Genomic DNA, 24,524 nt, shown 5'->3' on the forward strand with positions numbered 1-24,524 from the left:
GGTTATCCTCTAATTATGATCATGAATCTGAGTGATTATCTTTGAAATATGGGATGACGAAGGATTGTGATATGATAGAGATACACAATAAGTATATCAAGATTACGTTTTATTAATCATTTGATGCATAATATGTTACCGTAGATGATTCTATATCAAACACCTCTTCTATCTCTATCTCTAGCTATGTATTAACCTTAAATTGCTTATAATTTAAGGTCTTTAGCTATGTATAACTTAGCTTTTATTAGGATCTTAAATTCAAATCGAAGCTTATGCTTCTAAGAGTGATCAGGCATCCTTATCCATAGTAGAAAATCTGTAGCATTTTATGTTGCCTAGCTTTGCTTTCTGGCACAGATATTGCCACTACTGAACCTTGTTTCAGCTCAAGCAAGTTGACAACAAATGTTTGTTTGGCTTAATGTAAACTATGTCGGCTTGCATAATGCTTTCCAAGTATACTACTCTACAGGGTTTTGTTGCGTCACAGTTGATTCAAAGATCATGAATAGGGCTATTCAATGGATCCTAGTAGAAAAAAAAGAGGTAATTAAATACTAGGAAAGAGGACAAACAAGAAAGAGAGGACAAGACACTTGCTTATTTAATTATAATAAAAATAATGTAATTGGTTTGATAATTTATTAGATCCTCTTACTGGATGTTTATATTTTAAAATCTTATCTTATGAATTTTATATTTAAAATATTAATTTAGTGTTTGTGTATCAAAGTTGTTATACTTTGAAGATTTTAGTGATTGTGTATCTTCAAAATTTGAAAAAGAATTATCGAAAGTAGTATGATGAGACTTAATATAAATATCTCTAAAAATTAATTTGGTTTAATGCTTGAAAGATTAACCATATAAGCTATTTATTTATTAAGATAATTAATAAAAAAAATATAGAGAGAAAAAAAATTTACATATGTTTTTATTGATTTAGAAAAAACCTAAAATTTGGTTCCTAAAGATTTATTATGGTGGACTTTAGAAGAAAAAAAAGGTATATCTATTAATTTTATTGATATTATTAAAGATATGTATAATAATATATTTACTAATATTAATACTATAATGAGAATATCTAATGAGTTTTCTATTAGTCTACGATCACATTAATGATTCATATTAAGTCTTTATTTTTTTCACCTTGATAATGGATAAATTTACTAGTCACTTACATGACAAAATTCCTTAGTGTATGTTATTTACTAATGATATTATCTTAGTTGATGAGATTCTAAGTGGAATTAATTATAAACTTGAGCTATAGAGGCTAAGCCTTGAAAATAAAAAATTTAGATTTAACAAAATTAAAATTAAATATATAAAATATAATCTTAATTATTATATAATAAATAGAAGAATATAGTTAAACTAGATGGATAAAAAATCTCTTTAAGTAAAAGTTTTAGATATCTTGGATCAATTATTCAATAAAATAAAGAGATCAATGGAGAAATTATTCATAGATTAAAAATAGGATAGTTAAGATGATGAGGGACATTAGAAGTTTTGTGTAATCATCATATACATTTAAAATTAAAAAAAATTTATAATATAGTTATGAGACAAATAATATTTTATGATTTGAGTATTGGACAATTAAGAAATTATATATATATATATATATATATATATATATATATATATATATATATATATATAATTTGTGTTGTTGAGATAAGAATATTAGTATCGATATGTAGAGTTATTAGGAAAAAAAGATATGATAGATGATAAGATAAAATAAAATTATTTAAAATGGCATAACTATGGGCTTATGATACCTTCAAATGTGATAGTTAATGGTATAAGAAAAGATAAAAAAGATCTAAAAAGATTTTAATAGAAACTATAAAATAAAAATGTAAATCCTCTAAACCTAACTAAATATATAACGTTTTATAGATCTCAATAACGATAAAAGATTGACATAGTTGACGTAAAATAATTAATATATATATTATTATTATTGATAAATTTTTATATTTAAAATATTAATCTTATGGTATTAGTGTATCAAATTTACTTACAAGATATTATTGGTTAAAGATATGATTTTTTTTTTAGAATGTAAACTAAGAACAAGATTTGAGGAAGCAAATTCTTTTCTCGTCATTTTTTAATATATATTATATATATAATCTAATAAATACATAACATTTTTATTGTCCTTACGCCATCCCTCCGCGCACCCCTCTCTCTCTCTCTCTCTCTCTCTCTCTCTTTCTATATATATATATATATATATATATATATATATATATATATATATATATATATATATATATATATATATATATATATATATATATATATATATCTTTCTCTCTCTCTCTCTCTCTCCACGAAAAGCCAAATGGAAGCGAAGCACGATTCCGTCCTAGTCTTCTCCGAAGCAGCTTCCTCCTAAATGTCCGCTTTGCTCTTCCGCCATTTGGTATTACCTGCTTCCTCCCTCGGACTCACCGTCACTCCATTCGTCTCCTTCCTTTGTTTCTTTGTTCGCTCGCTCTCACATCTCCTATTTATCACATCGTTCCTCGCCTCCATAATTTCAAGTGCTTCCACCGCCTGTTTGATGCTCCGCGATGGAGGACGCCACGAACGCGATCCACGACGACGGCGTCAGCGCCGACACCATGATCGACAAGCTCCACGCCTCGCGCTCCGGCCTCGACTCGGTCCTCCGCTCCTCCTCCGAGCTTGACGTGGCCATCTCCGGCTTCGACGGTCGCCTCTCAGTCCGACTCGCCGCCATCTCCGCCATCTATGACGCGGTGGCGCCACTTCACTCCCAAGCCGTCGCAGCCCAGGCCCTCCGCACCCGAATCGACCGCGCCGTCTCCCCCGCCCTCGCCCTTCTCCGCGGCTTCTCTCTCGTCCGGTCCCTCCAGCGCCGGCTCCTCCGGCTCTCCCCCTCCGCGGCCGACCCCCGCCGCCTCGTCGCCTACGTCGATTGCGTCGACAGCCTCCACGACGCGGTCGCAGGCGTCGCCGCTGAGTGCGAGCCAGCGGTGCACCGCCTTCAGGAGGCGGTCGAGTTCCTGAGCCGGACCAAGGCCACGGACCGCCTCCGCCTCCACCGCCTCAGTGAGGCCCTCGCCGCCCTCCAGGCCCTCTACGAGGACGAGGTCGACGCTATGCGGTACGAAGGCCTCTTGGACGAAGCCCTTCTCCTGCTGCAGCACGAGTGCGAGTCTCTCCTTCTCCAGCTCAAGCATCACGCCTTTGGCGAATCTGATGGCCTTGATCTGATCCCGGAAGCGACCGACGGCTCTGATCTCCCCCGTCTCGGCTCGTCTCTCCAGATTGAGGCCCTCCGGCGGATCGCCCAAACGCTCGCCGCCAACGATTGCCTCGACATCACGATCGATATCTTCGTTACGGTAAGTATCCATGTCGATTCGAGATCGTTGAATGGGGAATGCCGTGTGGCCGGCGGATTAAGGGTGTGGGTGATCGCAGGTGAGGTACCGAAGGGCGGCGCAGGCGCTGATGAGGTTGAAACCAGAGTACCTGAGGACGTCCGCGCCGGAGGACATGGACGCGATGGAGTGGGAGGATGTGGAAGCGGCGATCACGCTCTGGATCCGGCACCTCGAGTTGGCGGTGCGGATGCTGTTCGCCGCGGAGAAGCGGCTCTGCCACGACGTGCTAGGCGGATTGATGGGCGGCGCTGTGTGGCCTGAATGCCTCGCAAAGATCGCCGACCGGATTATGGCCGTCTTCTTCTGCTTCGGTGAGGGCGTCGCCCGGAGCTCGAAGCAGCCGCAGAAGCTGTTCAAGCTCCTCGACATGTTCGACGCGTTGGACGGGATGTGGCCCGATCTGGCGGCCGTCTTCGACGGCGAGGCGGGCGGCCAAGTCCGAGCGCGGTTCCGCGAGCTCCAGAAGCTCGTCGTCCACGCGGCGGCGACGGCATTCTGGGAATTTGGCCTCCGGATTGAGGGACTGCAGGACGGCGCACCGCCGCCGGCGGATGGGTCAGTGCCGAAGGTCGTCCGATACGCCGTCCATTACCTCAAATGTCTCGCGACGGCCGCGTACGCCGGACCGATGGGTCGAGTGCTACGAACAGAGCGCACCTGGAGACCGGAGCTGCCTTCGCGACCTCCTGAGGCGGACGGCGACGATGAGGGGCTCCTCGGTGACGCAGTGCGCGGTATTCTGGAGGCGTTGCAGCGGAACGTAGAGGCGCAGCGGTCGAGGTACGGGAAGAAGGACCGAGTACTGCCCCACGTGATGGCCACCAACGCGTACTGGTACATGTACATGAGGACGAGGGGGACGGAGGTGGCGAAGCTGGTGGGGGAGGACACGATGAAAGCGAGGTACAAGACCGCGGCGGAGCAGGCGGCGTTCGCGTACCAGGAGGCAGCATGGGGGCCTCTGGTGAGGCTGCTGGAGAGGAACGAGGCGGCGGGGACGGCGAGAGCGACGACGGAGGAATTCATGAGGGGATTCGACGACAATCTGAGGAAGCACAAGAGCCTCTACTGCATTCGGGACGCCGACCTGAGGGAGCAGATAGGGGAGGCGGTGGCGAAGACGGTGGTGCCGTCGTACACGGCATTCCTTCACGCCAACGCCGGGGCGACGGACGGGAGGGCGTTCCCACCACCTGACTCGATAAGGGAACTGATACTGCAGCTGTTCGATGCCGGAGGGGAGGAAAGGAGGAGGGAGGCGGAGGGGGAGAGGAGCTCCAAGGGAGAGCGAGTGAGCCATCGGAGGCGGGCAGAGGGACCGTGGAGTTCGGAGGCTCCTTCGCGTCGCAAGTCGCAACAGAACAAGTGATAAATATATTTGGTTACCTTAAATTTGTGAAGTTATATTAAACTCTAATATCTTCTCTCAAACGCCACGTGTGAAATTATTAAAAATTAATTAAATATATTAAAATAAACTATCCTGCTAAATATGATATTATGATAAATATGTCTTTAAAAATCAAACACTTGCAAAGTGTCCAATTTATGTTAAGGCTTATTTGATAAGTCTAATGATGTGATCCAATGAAATAATTAGTTTATTAAATCTTTAAATATAACCTATTGATTTAAAATACTCAGGTCCAAATAAATAATAATGTATCTATTACAACTCAATTTTTCATACATTCCAGCTATTAAAATGCCTTCTTTATATAATTATATATAAAAAGTGAATGGTATGTCTTATATAAATATGTCAGTATGCTTTTAGATGGAATGATATATAAATAATTTAACGTGGTATCATAGTAATTATATATATGGTAACGGTAAATTTGAGATTCTAAGATATATTAAACTCTATATATTATCATATATAGAGATATATGGTAACTGTACAATTAGTAAAATTTAATTAATAATAAAATAAAGAGGGGTTTCTTATTAATAATCGTAACGATTGATATGGGTTTCTGTTAAGGCATAGTCGAAAGAGGAGCTACTGGAGAGATTGTTGGGAGCGGTGAGTATAGCACAGTAGGAGAAGAGTTTAGCCACCTATGTGGATATCAGAGCTAAAGCGATAGAGTCCACTAAAGACGATGATTTCCGGGATTTGTCCAAGGTCAATCATTGCACTAAGAAGTAAGTTCAGAAAAATACAATGAGCCACGAAGACGAAGGTTTAAGAATTTCTCCTTTCATCTTTGTAAAAAAGATACGATTTTTAAATGTTTTGTAAATAGAATCTAAATGAGAATTGCATATAAAATTGGTGGAAATAAAGGATATAATACGAAAAAACTTTTATGCCAAGATTGAAATCAAATAAATTAGATCTGACAATATTACAATATGTACCTTTTTTGTTGTTTAAAAAAATAAATCTTATATGATGGATTAGGGGAAGGGGAGAAGGAGATTGAGAGAAAAACCTTAATCTCTCAATTACTGAGATGCTACTCGGATGCGCACTTAACCCCTAGAGGTCCTGTCTATCAGATGCACTCTTAGCCCCTAGAGGTCCTGTCTATTTATAGGCGAGAGCAAAAGGTGATAAGTTATTAGGAGAGTTCCTCCCATCAAGGTTATCTTCTAAGGAATCCTACTTTAATATGGACTTTTTTTTTCTATTGGCCAATAACCATAATCAAAATCCAATCATATCTATAATATATCTTACCTAATTAAATAAGGCCACATAATATAATATTCTCCCACTTGGTCCAATAATTGGTAAGATATAAAAAGATTTAAAATTAAAAATAAATAAACAAAATTTATTTAAAAATAATTTGACTGAATTGGATTATGAAATTTTGGAAAAACTATACACACGCGCGTCAATTTTAGAAAATAGGCCAATAAGTCAAATAATAATAATAATACTATATTAAGTCTGAGTAATAATATGAGTCATAGCGGTTGTATGCCATCAGTGTCACACTTCCTTCTATGTACCACAATACTGTTAGCCTTTCCTAATGCAGTCCAAAATGATCATTATAATTTGTCTTGTCAAGACAATCCTATCATCACATTTAATTATAATATGTACATACATAATTGTGAATAGGATAACAGAAACAAATAACTTTAAGTACGTAAGTAAGAATGTCAATTATAGTATCCACTCAAACATACATCATCATATCCTTTATGGGTTGCTCACAAACCCAATCATAAGAACATGTTCTTTCAAAATACTATAGATTGTAAATCCTAAGTGAATGAATCAGCAATCAATACAGTGGAACTCAAGTAATTAATTAACATTATATGTTTCTGGACTCATCTTCTCTGACCATCAAGTACTTTATACCATAATACATATAGATGCAATAGTAATTATCATTCATAGAGAAAAAAACTACTGCAATATCGTAAAATATCTTCAATAACTTGGTAATTGAGTCTTACTACACCAAGTCCTAAGATAAAAATTTTGCAGTCAAAAATTTGATTAGTGACCTCAAAGCATGCCACAAAATCAACTTCTATTATTAATAATAATAAATTACCCCTCTAATTGACATAGATATTAACCGTAAGGTGGACTTCCTATTATCGAGGCAATTTATATAATCAGCATCTGAAAAATACCATTATTTGAAGTTGATATAATTTCATACATGTAAGCATATAATCCTTTGTCCCTTCCGGATATCTTATTACTTTTTCTATAGTCCTTTAAGGTTTTTACTTTTGAGTAACTCCAATATATACCCAATATTTTAATTGTAAAAACTAACATCTTTTCTAATACAGGCTTGAGCATAGACTAACTCCAATATATACCCAATATTTTCTTCTTTATCTGATTTTTTTCAAGTCATTTTCAATCATTTTTAAGTATTTATTATTGACTAAAACTTTGTTTTTATGATTAACTGAACAAAGCTGTATATTGAATCTTTTCAAGACTCGGTTGATATATCGACAATCTTCATAATCATTGAGATCTATCCTTAAATTACTCAATGTTAATAATATAAGATGTTTTATTCATATCAACCACCTTAAAACTCTTAGTAACAAATTTCTTGATTTAGTATAATAAATCAAGATCACTATTGGTAAGGCAAAATATTATCCATATATAAGATCAATATAATAAACTTGCTCCCATTGATATAAATAATGATTAATAGTATTTACCTTAAATATGAAATAATGATATCAAGAAACTTTATATATCATTATCTTGAAGCTTATTTAAGGTCATAAATGGATTCCTGAAATTGCATACCAAACTTTATGTTTCTATCATTTTCTTTGTAAATCATTTAAAGTAACCCATATAAAGCTAGATTTTTTAAAAATATTTTCATATCATTATGATATAACTTAAATTCATAATGAATCACTAATGTCATGATGATTCTTAATGAGTTCATTAAAAATCTCGTTATGACCGATACATTCTTTATGAGTAAAACTTTTAACCACAAATCTGACCATTATTTCATTCGACAATATCCTTTGAGTCACATTTATATAATAGACTCTTGTACTATTATTGGACAATTCGTTAAATTTATCAGACACTGGTTATTAATTTTAACTCTTCTTTTATTGTATCATATTACTTTTCAAAATCATTACTTTTCATGACCCATGACAAAAATAAGAGATCCATTCTGATTCCTATATCATATAATTCTTATAGATATACAACATAATAACCATAAATGACATGATTCCTTCCCCTTTGAGATATTCTCAAAGTTATCAATTATGATTGTTCTACAAGACCATTAATAATGATATCAATATAATGTGAGAGTTTAGTAATGTTATTTTGTTGTTTACTTTTATCAAATCATTTAATGATTTGAGTAACAACAATCTCTCGAATAATAAAGGAGTATTAACTTGTATCTCCTTTATATCAAAATTAAATTTCAAGAATTTCACTCCCACTAATTTGCTATTTTATAAGAATCTTATGTCATCAGATTTAATTATCCTCGTACTATGATTAAAACAATAAGATATGTACCCCTTTAAACTTTTCTGAATAGATAATAAAATATTCAGAAATAATTATTAAATCTAATTTTCTTTTATGTGAGTTGTAGATCCTTATCTCCATAGGGCAATCTCAAATATGTAAATATCTTAAGTCAGGTTTCCTATCATTTCATAACTTAAAAAAAAATCATGTAATTTACTTACTAGGAATACCATTCAAGATATACATAGTTGTCCTTGGAGCTTCTTCTCACATTGATTTGGGTACAAAAGAATAACTTATCATTGCTCTTAACCATATTTATAAGGTACGATGATATCTTTCAACAATCATATTCTGTTGCAACACATCTAGTAAATCATATACCTTATTTTTTCAAGAATCTAGAAAAAGAATTATAATTGGGTTCATCATAAATATCATAAAATTTATCACCCTTGTTAGATATGATGTGTTACAACAGAATTAGATACACTTTTCTATCTTGACTTTTCTATCATAAAATTTATCATCTTGACTTTTCTATCTAAGTATCTATCAACTTCATTTATATACACTTCAAGAGTGTAAACGGTCATACACTTTACATGAATTAGATATATATAATCATATCTCAACAGATTATTTATATGATGATAAAATGTCTCTCTTTAATGAGATAAAAACATATAGTGATAAACATAATCTTAAAGAGTTTATAAAACTACATTTCACTTCAATATTTAGTTGTAGGATCATTGTAAACTTATGATTCATATTAATTATGTATAGACTATTATATAGAATTCAAATGTTAATTTTATTGAATCACAGTAAGTTTACAACTACTAAAAGAGAAATAATATTTTAATAATTCTAGGTAAAAAATTCAGAATTATAAGAACACAACATAGATTCTCAAGATTTATCAAATTGAATCATCTTTAGATATAAGCGATAAATACAAACTAATATCGCTTTCACTTTAAGATGATTCCCTATAATGATAAATATCTCATTCTCTTTTGGTTTTATCCCTCTTCATTTTTTTTTTTATTTTAATGAATATCTATTATTAGTAACATATGATGAAGCATCAAATTAATCCATCAATAATATTTATAATATTTGATTTGAACCATATAAAGGTTATATTTATACCTTTTTCATTTCAAATCAAATCTTATAGTATATTTCTTCTTCACATAACTTTATTTGCTACAAAAGTAACACTTTATTGTGAAGATATTCTTTTATGAGTTTATATAATAATTATAAACTTAGGTGGACTTACACTTCATCCTTATTTTAGTGTTACTTACTCCTTCAATGATACTCAAAATATTATGAGTCTTGAGCTTATAGCTTTATCATTTATTTTTGAGGATATAATCTTAAATTCCTCAAATACTATCATAATAAAGTGTCAACTAATGACTTATCAGATAATTTAAATTCATCCTTAGATATTCTCATGCGCTAGTTATAAACTGTACTGAAGTCTAAGTATCATAAAATTGAGTCTTTCATACCTTTTGATTAATCACCTTAATTATTTATTTCACAAAACTTTCAGTAATTAAGATTATGTTCTGTTCAATTAATATGATCAAGGTTTTACTCACTCAATATAACTTATATATGCTCAAGCCATTTATTTCAGAAAGTATAGGGACATTTACAGAAATATAATAAAGGAAGTACCACTATAATAATATAATATTAATGCTTTGAGTTTCCAAAATATGATGAACTATTGATATCATTTATATTTTACCTTTGGATGAAATATTGACATATCTAGTGTTCACTCAAGATTACTTATGGAGGATTGATACCATCCTTATGGAATAGTATTATTACCTTTGGGTATACAACCCTAAATTGTAAAAATATCTAAAATAGTATCATCCTACCCCATCATATAATTATTTAAAATAGATTCTCCTTTGGGATTATCTAAATCTCATAATTATATGTGTCATCGTGAATATTATTTTATTTAATGTCATTTAGGATGAATTCCATAATGTATTTTATAGATTATTAGTCTAGGTCACTTTGGTGGCTGCAAGACTAATACAAAAAGATAAAATATAATCTAAAATATCTCATGAATGACATGAACTTTATTGTAATTCATATTGCATAAGCTTATTATCCCAAGCTACTTTGGTAGCTACCGGTCAGGTAAAACTTAGGAAGATAAATTACAAATAATATTCACTAAATTTTTTTATCCTGATTCATACTGCCATTGTGAATATTATTTTTATTTAATATCATTTAGGACTAATTCCATAATGTATTTTATAAATTATCGGTCCAGGTCACTTTAGTGGCTGCAGGACCAATACAAAAATATAAAATATAATCTAAAATATCCTATAAATGATAAGACCTTTATTGTAATTCATATCACAAAAGTTTATTATCCAAGGCCACTTTGGCAGCTACAAGTCAGATAAAACTTAAGAAAATAAATTACAAATAATATTTATCAAATTTCTTTAATTTATGCTAAACAGTTCAATAATAGAACAACAACCATAATAATTATTGAACATTAATGCTGAGCAGTTCAATAATAGAATAACAACCACAATAATTATTGAACAATAATGCTAAGCAGTTCAATAATAGAATAACCATAACAATTATTGAATATTAATGCTAAGCAGTTCAATAATAAATAACTATAATAATTATTAAACTTTAATCAGCAAAAAAAAACTCATATGATAATCATGATAACATATAAATCATGCCTTCATGTGAAAGATAAATATTATTTCATAATTTCAAATATATGTATGTGAATAACTAAATAAATATCCAAGAACAATAATTGGATTTTATTTATCACATGTATAATCAGTAATTCATATGAGAAAACTATAAAGTAAACCATAATTTATATTTTTTTTAATAAAAAAATAAATCCAATCAAATAACCAAAATATAATCATGTTTAAATTCAATCATAATTATAATAAATCATATTTATCAATTTTATAATTGAGAATATAAACCAAATTTCTCAATTTCATAATGATAAAACTGTAAATATTTGATAGGATATAAATTAAAATTAAGAAATTCATAAAAGGTAGAACTATAATTTGGCAAAAATAGACTCGAGGGTAAAACTGTAAATATGTTGACAGATGGAATTATGAAATTTGCAAAGGGCAGATTTGTAATTTTATAAAACCCTAGCCTCGAGGTCAAAATCGTAATTATGCCAAAACTCTAATCTGCCTTGCTGTCGTCGCCTGCGCGTGTGGCGTTGTCGCTGCTCGCACGCGGCCGCTGCGGCCTTTCCTGCCTACGGACAGCGCGCATGGTTGGCCACAACTGTTGCCAGCGCGCGGCCGCTACGGCAGTTTCTGCCCACGCGTGGCTACTGCCAACGCGCGGCCGCTGCCGGTGCGTGGTTGCCATGCCACGACGCTACCAGTGCCGCCCGTGCTCGCTGCCACTACCTGTGCACGGTTGCCACGGTTCCTGCCCGCGCTTGGCCGCCGCTCCTACTTGCGCTTGGTTGCCGCCTTGGCGCGGCCGCTGCCGCTGCCGCCATCTGCGGCCACCGCCCTTCCGCAAGCACCGCGTTCACAAGTGGTGTAGGATGACCGTGGTGCCACCACCGCTCGCAAACGAACCTCTGCCCGCGCATGACCATGAAGCACGACTACGGGGTGATACACGGCCCTTCGTCGACAACGATCAACAGAGATGATCGTCTCAATAACATCGATGATAGTAAACAGTAAATTCATCGATGAAACATAAAATTATACATTGCTCATAAATAGTAATAAAGCAAATCATATAGAAAAAAAAAACAGATCAATAACATCCGATAAATCATTCAGGCATCGTAAACAAAAATAATAGATCTAATATATTTGATCTTAAGAATTTGGCTTTGATACCAATTGTTTGCATAAAATCTGTAATCATGCTATCTGTAATGCGAAAACACTTTTATGCATTGAAATCAAATAAATTAGATCTGATAATATTACGATGCCTACCTTTCTTGTTGTTCAGAAAAATAAACCTTGTCTGATGGATTAGGAAAAAGGGAGAGGGAGATTGAGAGAAAAACCTTAATCTCTCAATTGCTGAGATGCACACTTAACCCTTAGAGATCTAGTCTATCAGATGCACTCTTAGCCCCTAGAGGTCTTGTCTATTTATAGGCGAGAGTAGAGGGTCTAGGATAAGTTATTAGGAGAGTTCATCCCATCAAGGTTATCTCCTGAAGAATCCTATTTTAATATGGACTTATTTTCTATTGGCCAATAACCATAATCAGAATCCAATCATATCTATAATATATTTTACCTAATTAAATAGGATCACATAATCTAACATATAATGCTACTTCATTTACATTTGTTATTAGAATTACTTCTCCTTTCGATAATGGGATTGGGAAATCTATGGTTCTTTAGTCATTAAACAATAGATACAACAGTATTTTCCTCATGGTTCCTTCGGCAACATCCACCTGTAATACTTCGTTTGCATTTGTTATTGTAATTGCTTTCTCGTTCAAAGATAGGATAGGGAAATCCATGGTTCTTTAGTCAGTAGTAAACAATAGATGTTTTCCTCCTCATGGTTCTTTCTGAAACATCTGCTGGTGATTCTTCTTTGGTTGGTGGTGTTGTCATAACTTTGGTGTGTGATTTACTTCATTTGCATTTGTTCTTGCAATTGTTTTGTCCTTCAATCAATCATAGGACAGGGAAAGCTATGGTTCTTTCTTTGCTCATTAAACAATAGAGATACAACAGTGTTTTCCTCATGCTTCTTTTGTTGTTGGTGTTGCCATGACTTTGGGGTTGACTTCTTTTGTGTTCAAGCCCACCAAGAGAAGAGGCATGGGAGGAGGATTGGTTTTAGGTCCATGCATTTTTCTAACTCTTCTTGTTCCTTTATTATAGTAATTTAATATTTCTATGTTTAAAAGTTATGAAACATTGTTTGGATTAACTATAAATTTTACTAAAATTTTATATGCTCATTTGAAATTTATAAATTTAAATATTCTCTCAAAATATATAATAAAATCAATAAACTATCATCACACCATAAGACATTAACAAGACCTCTAGTCATAAACTTATAAAGTATACTATAATAATTTTAAATTTACAAAAATTATTATAATAAAGATTTAAAATATGTAAAACTTTTAAGAATATATATATATGTATATATACACACACACACACTCGGAATTCAATTTCAAAACTATTTATCATGAATTAAAAATATTAATAAACAAATATTTTTAAATTAAGAATGAAAAATCATGAATAATTCAAATAAAACTTTATGAAATAATTGTATGTCAGATCTGTTACAGAATAAGATCATAATTTTAAACTAAAACTAGGTTTTTAAATATAATTAAAGGCTAGAGATCATGTATTTAAATCTAAAATTTTAGAAATATTTACAACTAATCTAAACTAGATTTCATAAACCTATATGCTAAAAATATAAAATTACTATAATTAAGAAAAAAAAGAGGTGAGTTGAAGAATCTTAGATTGCACTTACGCTCTTGTGGCATTGAATCAATCTATTTATCACTATCATCCTTGAATATGGCTTAACCACTATCATCAAATAGTGTAAAGTGTATCGAATAGAATAAATAATGAAGAAGATATTTTTATGTTTAAAATGTGCTCCCTATTTATACATGTTAGGAGGGAGGATTTCTCTTAACAAAGCAGCGAGATTTCCTCGTGCAATTGGGGAAATCTTAGCTGACATTATCTACTTCTCTTACATCTATAAGTTCAAAAAATTACTAACATAAACTTTCATCCTTTCATATTGTTTTCTAGTTCGTTTATAATTTATAGGAGTCGATGGAGATAGTAATATCGAATGTTCTTTTGAATGATAGGTTTGGATAATCTCTAACTATAGAATGAGATCATCACAATACTCCTCAACTTATTATTTTACATATGTCAAGTTAACTAGAATAAATTTTCTTGAAACCACAATCCACTTAAAATTTTTTTCAAAAAAAATAAAGTCTCTTGATTATAATTTTTTCAATGATGGGATTATAAAGTTTGCAAACTTTTGAATTTTTAAGTGAATTATAGAAGTAAAAGAATTTGTTCCAATTGACTTAATAAAGATATAAATAGTAAGCTAAGGAACCTAATGTATTAAAAGGCACTCTTCTCCTATTAAACTTCTACAAGCCCCCCCCCCTCCCCCCCCCAACCAACATTGCAACCAACATCAGCTCCTATAACTTTTAGGATGGATGAAAATTTACATTGTAATGTTTGTGAATTTGTAGATGTAGAAGAAGTGGATTATATTTGGTATACTTTATTGTATTTATTGATGGTGATAAAATCATTTTTGAGGAGGCATCACATGATAATAAATGGCGAAAAGTAATAATACAAGAGGAGATTGTATCTATAGGACAAAATTGAATCAAAATGTTAGTGTAACTTATAGGACAAAATTGAATCAAAATGAAAGTATTGAAAAATACAATGTCCAGCTAGTTGTAAAAATCTACAAGTAGAAGAATAGAATAAATTAAGCGTTGAAATTGAACAATAAGGTGCAGAAAATTTTTATTTTACAAAAATAAGTTCAAGGAGATTTTTAAGAAGTTTAAAATAGATAAAAACAAGTATGTTAGCACTCTTATTGAACCAAATCTAAAGCTCAACAATGCTGGCATTACTTTCTGCTGATAGAATATCAAGCTTGGAGTCAGCTTGATATATAGATATATGAAAAATATAATACAAATTCATCTTTTAGAATAGTAAATAGAATATTATGTTATTATTATTTTTTGTGCTAGAGAAACTTCTTATTCACAATGATTATATAGGTGATGTTGCACATCTGATTATATCTTCATCTTGTATCCTAAAGCAATGTATCAATGTCAACTATAGGAGTAAACTACATTGCAACATTAGTAGATTCATTTTAAGTTTTATTTGATTCATAAATGTATTATAACAATTAGGATTCAAACAATTTGCAACTACAATAATTTTTCCTGATAATTCTTTAGCTCTACAATTGTCCAAAAAATCCAATCAAAAGCAAGCGAGTACATTCAAACGAAATATCACTTCTGAAACAACAAGTAATGAATGAAGTGAAGTGAAGAACAAGTTGCAAATATCTTTAGGAAACCTATAAAGACGGAAGCTTTTGTATATCTATGTAGATTATTTGAAATTTCAAAAAAAATTAAATTAAAGGAGGAAATTTTTACAAATAAATAAAATTCTATCGCAATTGTGCGTCTTAAATAAAGAGAGATTTTTTAAAATAGTTGGAGATTATATAGGATTTTTTGTTTTAGTTAACCTAAGACTCTTGGTTTGACCCCCATCTATAAATAAAACATAATATTTTGCATTGTGAAAGAATATTCCTCTCCTCTCTTTTCTTATTTTGTTTAGGTTACGACGAGTAGTTTCAGTTTCTTTTCCGACACTTTTGTACTCGTTATAAAAAAAAAAAAGAGCAGCACTATTTCTTTAAGTCAATGGATTTGAAGATCACTTAGCTTTTTGTAATACAAAAGACCGAGATGACCATATGAAAAATCTTCATATGTTTCCAAGACGAATGATAATATTACCAACCATGTCCTTTCTAGTAGCATTCAATATGAGACCTAGTTCTTCGGTGTAACCCTCTTATTAGAAGCCATTAGGATTACCATAGGAAAACTATAGTTGAGTTCTTTAAATCACATATTTCAAGACCAAAGAGTCAATTCCTTTAAACCCTATCGATACATTCAAGAGAAAACAAACCTCTACCTATCAATTGGGGTAGGGTTCCTATGGTCTACAACTTGATGGGTTTTGAGCATGTTGCCTTGATATGTGACAAGAATATTCATTATAATATTTGTCTTTGCTCATGAAATTTTCTATATCTTTTGAATGAAAATATCACATGATTATCCTTAAACTAGACTTAGAAAATACTTACAATAGATCAACCTATATAATTAACTTAGACACCACCACTAGAATGATTAAATAGGGCATCAAATGGATCTACCTCTAGATGCTTCTAAAACTACACAGGTAACTTTTTTTCGCGGTATATCCAATAAGAAAATCAAACCTTCTAACCCTAGGAGTACTAAGATATCTCATCCGATAATTTCCTAATCACTATTAAGCACAATGATTCATCTTGTTTGCAGTTTAATAGCAATCTAAACCTATTTAGGAAGCTATCGGGCTAAGAATTAACAAAGTTAAATCTGAAATTTATTTCCCTAAAAACTAAAACCCAAACATCAACCACCAAATATGTGACATGTTGGGCTTCAAAGAAGGGAAAAAGAAGGGAAATGACCTCTTCCTTGTCTAGGAGCTTTCATCACTCATATCATATTACCTATTTGATACTCGGAGCTATGAAGTCTTAAACAGAGTTCATGGGGAGGAACAACTAGTTGATTTCCCAAGTTGGCAAGTCAATGCTTATCAGCTCTATAATGAAAGCCATACCATTGCTAGTAGTTGCATGCATGAAAAAGTCATCAATAAAGTTTCTAGGATGACAGTGTTATTTTTGAGGTGGTAGAAACAACTCAAACTTATCAGCCAGAATAACATCACTTATCCCAAAAAAACTATTGAGGTGCTGGCATAAGAAAATGTTGTAGGTGTCAAGAAAATTCTACTATTCTTTACAAAGAAATTAAAACTTTGGGTCGATACCTTTCTTGAACCTTTGGAATATGAAATAAAAGCCATGGATCCAACACTCAGAAGAGGTTTTGTGATGTGATTCAGCAGTCTAAAGCTGGCTTTAGGGAACTTGTGGCAACAGGTACCAGCATCAACATTTGGGAAGATCCCTTGTTAGTATCCGCTTGTTAAAACCAAGATGCTTACAAGATGTCTACAACCATCATAGCTAACTGATGCATTTGCCAATCTGGAGTGCCTGACACATTCATTGTCATTCTTGAGAATGACAATCCATTCTGCGTCTCTTATATTTGTTCCTCCTTTGATCAGCTACAATTACATTTCCTCTGTCATTCTCAAAGAGATTACAAGACATAAAGAAACTAAAATTACTAAAAGTAGCAACAAAGGTTTGCATGGTGCGTCACACTGTCACGACCTTAGCTGGAATTGCCTAAGGCGTGACGCACCCTTGCGGCCAAAGACGCGAACTTAGCTTGCGTTGCCTAAGTCGCGCTTCGCCCTTGCGATCTTGCTCCGCAAGGATCAGCCACTTTGTAACCTCTCGTAGGTCCCGAAGGACCTGTAAAAGAGAAAGAAAGTTAGATCGAAAGAACGAGCAACGGACAAGTCCCGAAGTCTCGCGAAAAGGGAAGCTTTACAAGCAATTCGTCGAACACCTTGTGTGCACAAGAGAAAAGAGGGAGAGGGAGGAAAACAAGGCTTTCAAGGATGAACGAACAGCTGCAAGCCCACAAACAGCCGCTCACCTGGTCCCGGGCGCAAAACCAAGTTCCCGTAAAGGTCACGTACGAACTTGCGAAAGAGTGTTCAACGCCCGGTATATAACCGAAGCCCCATCCAGCCATGTGCCACCCGGGGGGTTCCTAGGTGCTGAGATGGCTGACGTTTTGGTGAGCAGAGGCAGCTCTCCGCTCACCTCCCGCGGCACGCGAAAACGGAGCTGTTTTGGGCTGTTTTGGGGCTGTTTTGCTCGGTTCGGTGAGCGGTCGCTTTGCAACGCTGCAGCTTGTTCAAACTTACATATTTACAAGCAAAATGACCCAAAACCATAAGAAAACATGCCATCGAGCAGCTGTACATGCGGGTGTGAGCGACGAACGGTTCGTTGAACGGAGTTGTTGCGGGTGCGCGACGACCGTTCGTGACATTCTCCCCCACTTAAACTGTCGACGCCCTCGTCGACGCTTGTAGGTAGTTGTTGATGACTTCTTCTTCATGTCGCAGGGCGTCTTTAGGCTCCCAACTGGCTTCAGTTTGGGGAAGCTTTCGCCACTTCACCAAGTACTCTGTCTGCTCCGCTCCGTTGGGTAGCTTTGTCTTGCGATCCGCCAGAATGGTTTCCACTCGCTTCTCGTAGGAGGCTGTGATGGGAGGTAGCCGAGTTGGAACACTTCGAGAAGCATCTTGCGGATCTGAATGGTAGGCCTTCAGGTTGCTAGCGTGAAGAACGTTGTGAATTTTGAACCATGCCGGCAGTTGCAACTTGTAAGAAACATTGCCTACCCTGCTGATAATTGGGAAGGGCCCTTCATACTTACGCACCAATCCTTTGTGGACTCTTTTCCTGAAGAATTGGAGTGATGCTGGTTGGAGCTTTACCAACACCAAATCGCCAACTTTGAACTCTTGTGGTCGCCTTCCCAAGTCTGCCCACTTCTTCATCCGTTTTGCCGCCTTCTCCAAGTAAATCCGCGCAATATCTGCATTTCGATGCCACTCCTTTGCGAAATGATAGGCTGATGGACTACTCCCAGTATAACCAATTGCCATAGTGTGCGGAGTCGACGGTTGTTGTCCTGTGATAATTTCGAAGGGGCTCTTGTTGGATGCAGAGCTCCGCTGCAAGTTGTAGGAGAATTGGGCGATGTCCAACAGCTTCACCCAATCTCGTTGATTGGCACTCACGTAGTGCCGGAGATACTGCTCTAAGAGCGAATTTATTCTTTCAGTCTGACCATCTGTCTGGGGGTGGAGGCTTGTAGAGAAGTATAACTTTGACCCCAAAAATTTGAATAGCTCGGTCCAGAATCGTCCCAGGAACCGAGCGTCTCGATCACTAACGATATTGTGTGGGACTCCCCAATACTTCACTACACCCTTCATCATCTGTCTGGCCGCCTCTTCAGCTGAACAGTGCAGGGGAGCAGCAATGAAAGTTGCGTACTTTGAAAACCGATCGACCACCACAAGTATCGATCCAAGTCCCCCTACAGGCGGCAAGCTTGATATGAAGTCTAAGGAAATGCTCTCCCATGGCCTTTCTGGTACGGGCAACGGCTGCAAAAGTCCCACCGGCTTCCGCTGCTCCACCTTGTCTTGTTGGCAAGTAAGGCATGTTCGAACATACTCCTCCACATCAATCCCCATCTTTGGCCAGTAGAAGGCCCTCTCCACGAGAGCCAACGTTCTGTGAATGCCGGGATGTCCAGCCCAAAGGGAATCGTGACACTCTTTTAAGAGTTCACGCCTTAAATTGTCCACTCGGGGAACATAAACCCTATTCCCTTTTGTGTAAACAAGTCCCTCCTGGACCCAAAATCGTCGTGCCTTGCCTTCTTTAATGAGCTGCATCAGGATAACTGCTTGGGGATCACTATACAGTCCATCTCTGATTCGGGAAAGGAAGTTGGAGTGTAACTGACTTGCTTGGCCTCTGCCCTCCAGTTGTGCAGCATTCACGCATTCCACTTTCCGACTCAACGCATCGGCCACGACATTCGCCTTCCCGGGCTTGTACTCCATTGCCATATCAAATTCAGCTAGGAAGTCCTGCCACCGTGCCTGCTTTGGGGAGAGCTTCTTCTGAGTTTGGAAATAGCTCAGAGCGATGTTGTCTGTCCTCAGCACAAATCGCGACCCGAGGAGGTAGTGTCGCCAAACTCGTAGGCAGTGGATCACCGCTGTCATCTCCTTCTCATGCACTGGATACCGCCTCTCGGTCTCGTTGAGTTTGCGGCTCTCATAGGCCACCGGATGACCTTCTTGCATGAGCACTCCACCAATAGCAAAGTCCGAAGCATCTGTATGGACTTCAAAGGGCTCTCCATAGTTTGGCAATTTAAGCACTGGTTCTTCCAGAACAGCAGCCTTCAGATCTTGGAATGCTATCTCACATTTGTCAGACCACCTCTAAGGCTGCTCCTTCTTCAGCAACTCTGTCAGTGGGGTTGCCCGCTTCGAATACCCCGCAATGAAGCGTCGATAGTAGTTGACGAAACCAAGGAAGGATCTCAACTCTGGCACCTTCTTTAGAGTTCGTCATTCCGCAACTGCTTGCACCTTCGACTTATCCATCCGAATGGAGTCATCACCGATTCGATGCCCCAAGAATAGGATCTCAGTCTGAGAAAAGTAGCATTTCTCCCTTTTTACGAACAATGTGTTCTCCCTGAGAACCTTGAAAATCGTCCGAAGGTGCTTGACGTGCTCCTCGAGCGTTTGGCTGTAGACGACGATATCGTCTAAGTAGACGACCACGAACTTATCCAGATACTCCTTGAATAGCTGGTTCATGAGGGTACAGAATGTGGCCGGAGCATTGGTTAAGCCGAAAGGCATCACCAAGAACTCAAACGCTCCATATCTAGTCACACAAGTAGTCTTTGCTTCATCGCTGTCAGCAATGCGCACCTGCCAATATCCCGACCGGAGGTCGAGTTTTGAGAAATACTTTGCCTTGCCCAATTGATCGAACAAGTCCGAAATGAGCGGGATGGGATACTTGTTCTTCACCGTTACTTTGTTGAGGGCTCGGTAGTCGACGCATAATCGGAGGCTCCCATCTTGTTTCTTCTGGAAGAGAACTGGAGCTCCGAAAGGTGCTTTTGAGCTGCGGATGAGACCACCGCTTAGCAGTTCACCTAACTGCTTCCTGAGTTCTGCCAACTCTGGCGGGGGCATGCGATAGGGTGGTCTCGCTGGAGGCTTCACTCCTGGCTCCAGCTCGATACTATGATCCACGCCTCTGCGTGGTGGGAGAGTCTTCGGCAATTCGGGTGGCATAACGTCTTTGAACTCCTTCAGAACGTTTGCCACCACAGCAGGTTCTTGAATGGCCTCTTCGTTGAGTGGCTCTAGCTTCATAGCAGCCACGAATGTCAGTTCGCCTTTTCGCACCCCTTTCTTCAATTGCAATGCCGAAATGTGTTGGGGCTCTTTGGTTCCTCTCCGAGAGACGGGAACCACGCAGGGGTCATCGCCTCCCATCATACATAGGGAGTTCAAGAACGGCATCGGCACCAACTTCGCCGCATGCATAAACTCCATTCCAAGAATCACTTGGAAGTCGTCCAGTGGCACGGCCATCATGTTGGTGTTTCCGCTCCAAGTCCCGATTTTGATAGGAACACCCTTCGCCAACCCGGAGATTCGCCTGGCCTCCGAGTTCACCGCCTTCATTCGGCTTGGGCTCTTCTCCAAGGTCAACCCAAGTCGTTGTGCTTCGCGATCGGCTATGAAATTGTGGGTAGCGCCCGTATCCACCATTGCACGGGTCGTTTGGCCATTTAGCTTAATGTCCACATACATTAGCTCGCTGCCTCCTGCTTTTTATGCCTTCGTCTTCATGTTCTCCCCCACTTGACCCCGCATCGCGTTCAACAGACGCATTGCTCCCATTCGGGGTCCTTGCGACTCCTCATCGTCGCTGCTGGATTCTGAACTGCTCGAACTAAGAGCAACAGCTTTGCCCTTGTCCGATCGGGGAGGGTGGATGGAAGCCGTCAAAGCGTTGAGTGCCTGCTTCTGTGGGCACTCCCTTACCATGTGCGGTCCTCCGCACAAGAAGCATCCTCCAGGTTTTGAGGCCTTGCCTTTTGGGTTTGGTTCTTTGTGGGAGCTCTTCTTCTTTTGTTCGCCCCCGAGCTCCTTCTCTCGAGAATGTTTTGGAGGGCGATTGCTTGAAGATTGTTTCCTTCTCGCTGGGTCTTCCGAGGAAACAAAGTCGGTGAGCCTTTCTGCAGCAGCAATTGCCCCGACTACATCGGTAACATTCCTTCGATTTAGCTCCTGCTGAGCCCATGGTTTCAAACCATCGAGGAAGCTGAACAACTTGTCCTTCTCGGACATGTCCTGTATGTCCAGCATTAGTGCAGAAAACTGTTTCACATAGTCTCGGATGGTGGTGCTTTGGCGGAGTTGTCTCAACTTCCTTCTTGCGACGAACTCTGTGTTCTCCGGCAGGAACTGAGTTCTCAACTCCCGCTTCAAGTCCTCCCATGTGTCGACTCGACACCGACCTTGTTGGATCTCCTCCCGAGTACGCCACCAAAGTTTCGCATCTCCGTTCAGATACATTGTTGCTATGGAAACTTTGGTATCTTCAGAATCGGGCCTCGTAGCTCGGAAGTATTGCTCCATGTCGAACAGAAAGTTCTCGAGCTCTTTGGCATCTCTGGCCCCTCCATATCCATGAGGCTCAGGTGCCCTCAAATTTTGTGGCGGTGCAGCGCGGGTGTTGCCTCCTCCCGCGTTTAGCGTTCTTGTGAGCATGGCCACCTTTGCAGTGAGTTCCGCCACAACATCTTGTAAGTGCTGCACGGAGTCCTTGGTATCATCAGACAATCGGTCGACTAGGGCCTCGACCTTGTCGATCCTGGACTCCACTTCCTCTTGCGAGCTCTCTACCGCAACAAGTCTTTGTTGGCCATGGTAGAGTTCCTCCATGCTCGCTTCCAGAACATCCAAGCGGGTTTCCGCCGTCGTGAGTCTCTCCTTATGACTCTTTTTCCCAGTTAGCGCACCAGATTGCGCTTCCTCCGCTCGCGGAGAGTTGCCAACTTCTCGCTCATCCTATTCGCTGCCGCGATCCTCGTGAGCGGCTCCAACAGCATGAGAGCGAGTGTGCACATGCAGCCCACCTGCGGCTGCTTGGGGCAAGGGTCCGGCTTGCCCCGTCTTGCTTGATTCGCCACGATGCTTTGCCATGGCGAAGTTGCGAAGTTCGTTCGCTGTTCGATCGAAGAGCTTGCCCGCTCTGATACCACAATGTCACGACCTTAGCTGGAATTGCCTAAGGCGTGAGGCACCCTTGCGGCCAAAGATGCGAACTTAGCTTGTGTTGCCTAAGTCGCGAGTCACCCTTGTGGCAAAGACGCGAACTTAGCTTGCGTTGCCTAAGTCGCGCTTCGCCCTTGCGATCTTGCTCCGCAAGGATCAGCCACTTTGTAACCTCTCGCAGGTCCCGAAGGACCTGTAAAAGAGAATGAAAGTTAGATCGAAAGAACGAGCAACGGACAAGTCCCGAAGTCTCGCGAAAACGGAAGCTTTACAAGCAATTCGTCGAACACCTTGTGTGCACAAGAGAAAAGAGGGAGAGGGAGGAAAACAAGGCTTTCAAGGATGAACGAACAGCTGCAAGCCCACAAACAGGCGCTCACCTGGTCCCGGGCGCAAAACCAAGTTCCCGTAAAGGTCACGTGCGAACTTGCGAAAGAGTGTTCAATGCCCGGTATATAACCGAAGCCCCATCCAACCATGTGCCACCCGGGGGGTTCCTGGGTGCTGAGATGGCTGACGTTTTGGTGAGCGGAGGTAGCTCTCCGCTCACCTCCCGCGGCACGCGAAAACGGAGCTGTTTTGGGCTGTTTTGCTCGGTTCGGTGAGCGGTCGCTTTGCAACGCTACAGCTTGTTCGAACTTACATATTTACAAGCAAAATGACCCAAAACCATAAGAAAACATGCCATCAAGCAGCTGTACATGCGGGTGTGAGCGACGAACGGTTCGTTGAACGGAGTTGTTGCGGGTGCGCGACGACCGTTCGTGACATTCTCCCCCACTTAAACTGTCGACGCCCTCGTCGACGCTTGTTGGTAGTTGTTGATGACTTCTTCTTCATGTCGCAGGGCGTCTTCAGGCTCCCAACTGGCTTCAGTTTGGGGAAGCTTTCGCCACTTCACCAAGTACTCTGTCTGCTCCGCTCCGTTGGGTAGCTTTGTCTTACGATCCGCCAGAATGGTTTCCACTCGCTTCTCGTAGGAGGCTGCGATGGGAGGTAGCCGAGTTGGAACACTTCGAGAAGCATCTTGCGGATCTGAATGGTAGGCCTTCAGGTTGCTGGCGTGAAGAACGTTGTGAATTTTGAACCATGCCGGCAGCTGCAACTTGTAAGAAACATTGCCTACCCTGCTGATAATTGGGAAGGGCCCTTCATACTTACGCACCAATCCTTTATGGACTCTTTTCCTGAAGAATTGGAGTGATGCTGGTTGGAGCTTTACCAACACCAAATCGCCAACTTTGAACTCTTGTGGTCGCCTTCCCAAGTCTGCCCACTTCTTCATCCGTTTTGCCGCCTTCTCCAAGTAAGTCCGCGCAATATCTGCATTTCGATGCCACTCCTTTGCGAAATGATAGGCTG

The 24,524-nt window shown here is 38.7% G+C and overlaps 1 protein-coding gene across 1 annotated transcript; it reads left to right on the plus strand.

Annotated features, from left to right (window-relative positions):
- The first annotated feature begins 2,418 nt into the window (after positions 1-2,418).
- LOC135630762 (exocyst complex component EXO70I-like) lies at positions 2,419-4,809 on the plus strand. The gene is made up of 2 exons (XM_065137929.1): positions 2,419-3,398; positions 3,478-4,809. The coding sequence occupies exons 1-2, from the start codon at positions 2,601-2,603 to the stop codon at positions 4,807-4,809; spliced, it is 2,130 nt and encodes a 709-aa protein (XP_064994001.1). The 5' UTR covers positions 2,419-2,600.
- Positions 4,810-24,524: the final 19,715 nt, after the last annotated feature.

The sequence above is a fragment of the Musa acuminata genome, chromosome BXJ3-2 (genome assembly GCF_036884655.1).
Source record: "Musa acuminata AAA Group cultivar baxijiao chromosome BXJ3-2, Cavendish_Baxijiao_AAA, whole genome shotgun sequence".
Lineage (NCBI taxonomy): Eukaryota > Viridiplantae > Streptophyta > Magnoliopsida > Zingiberales > Musaceae > Musa > Musa acuminata.

What these genes read in the sequence shown, in the direction of transcription:
- LOC135630762 (XM_065137929.1), top strand. Translation starts at nt 2,601, where the DNA reads ATGGAGGACGCCACGAACGCGATCCACGACGACGGCGTCAGCGCCGAC. An exon ending in CGATCGATATCTTCGTTACG is followed by an intron (nt 3,399 to 3,477) that starts GTAAGTATCCAT and finishes GGGTGATCGCAG; the next exon opens with GTGAGGTACCGAAGGGCGGC.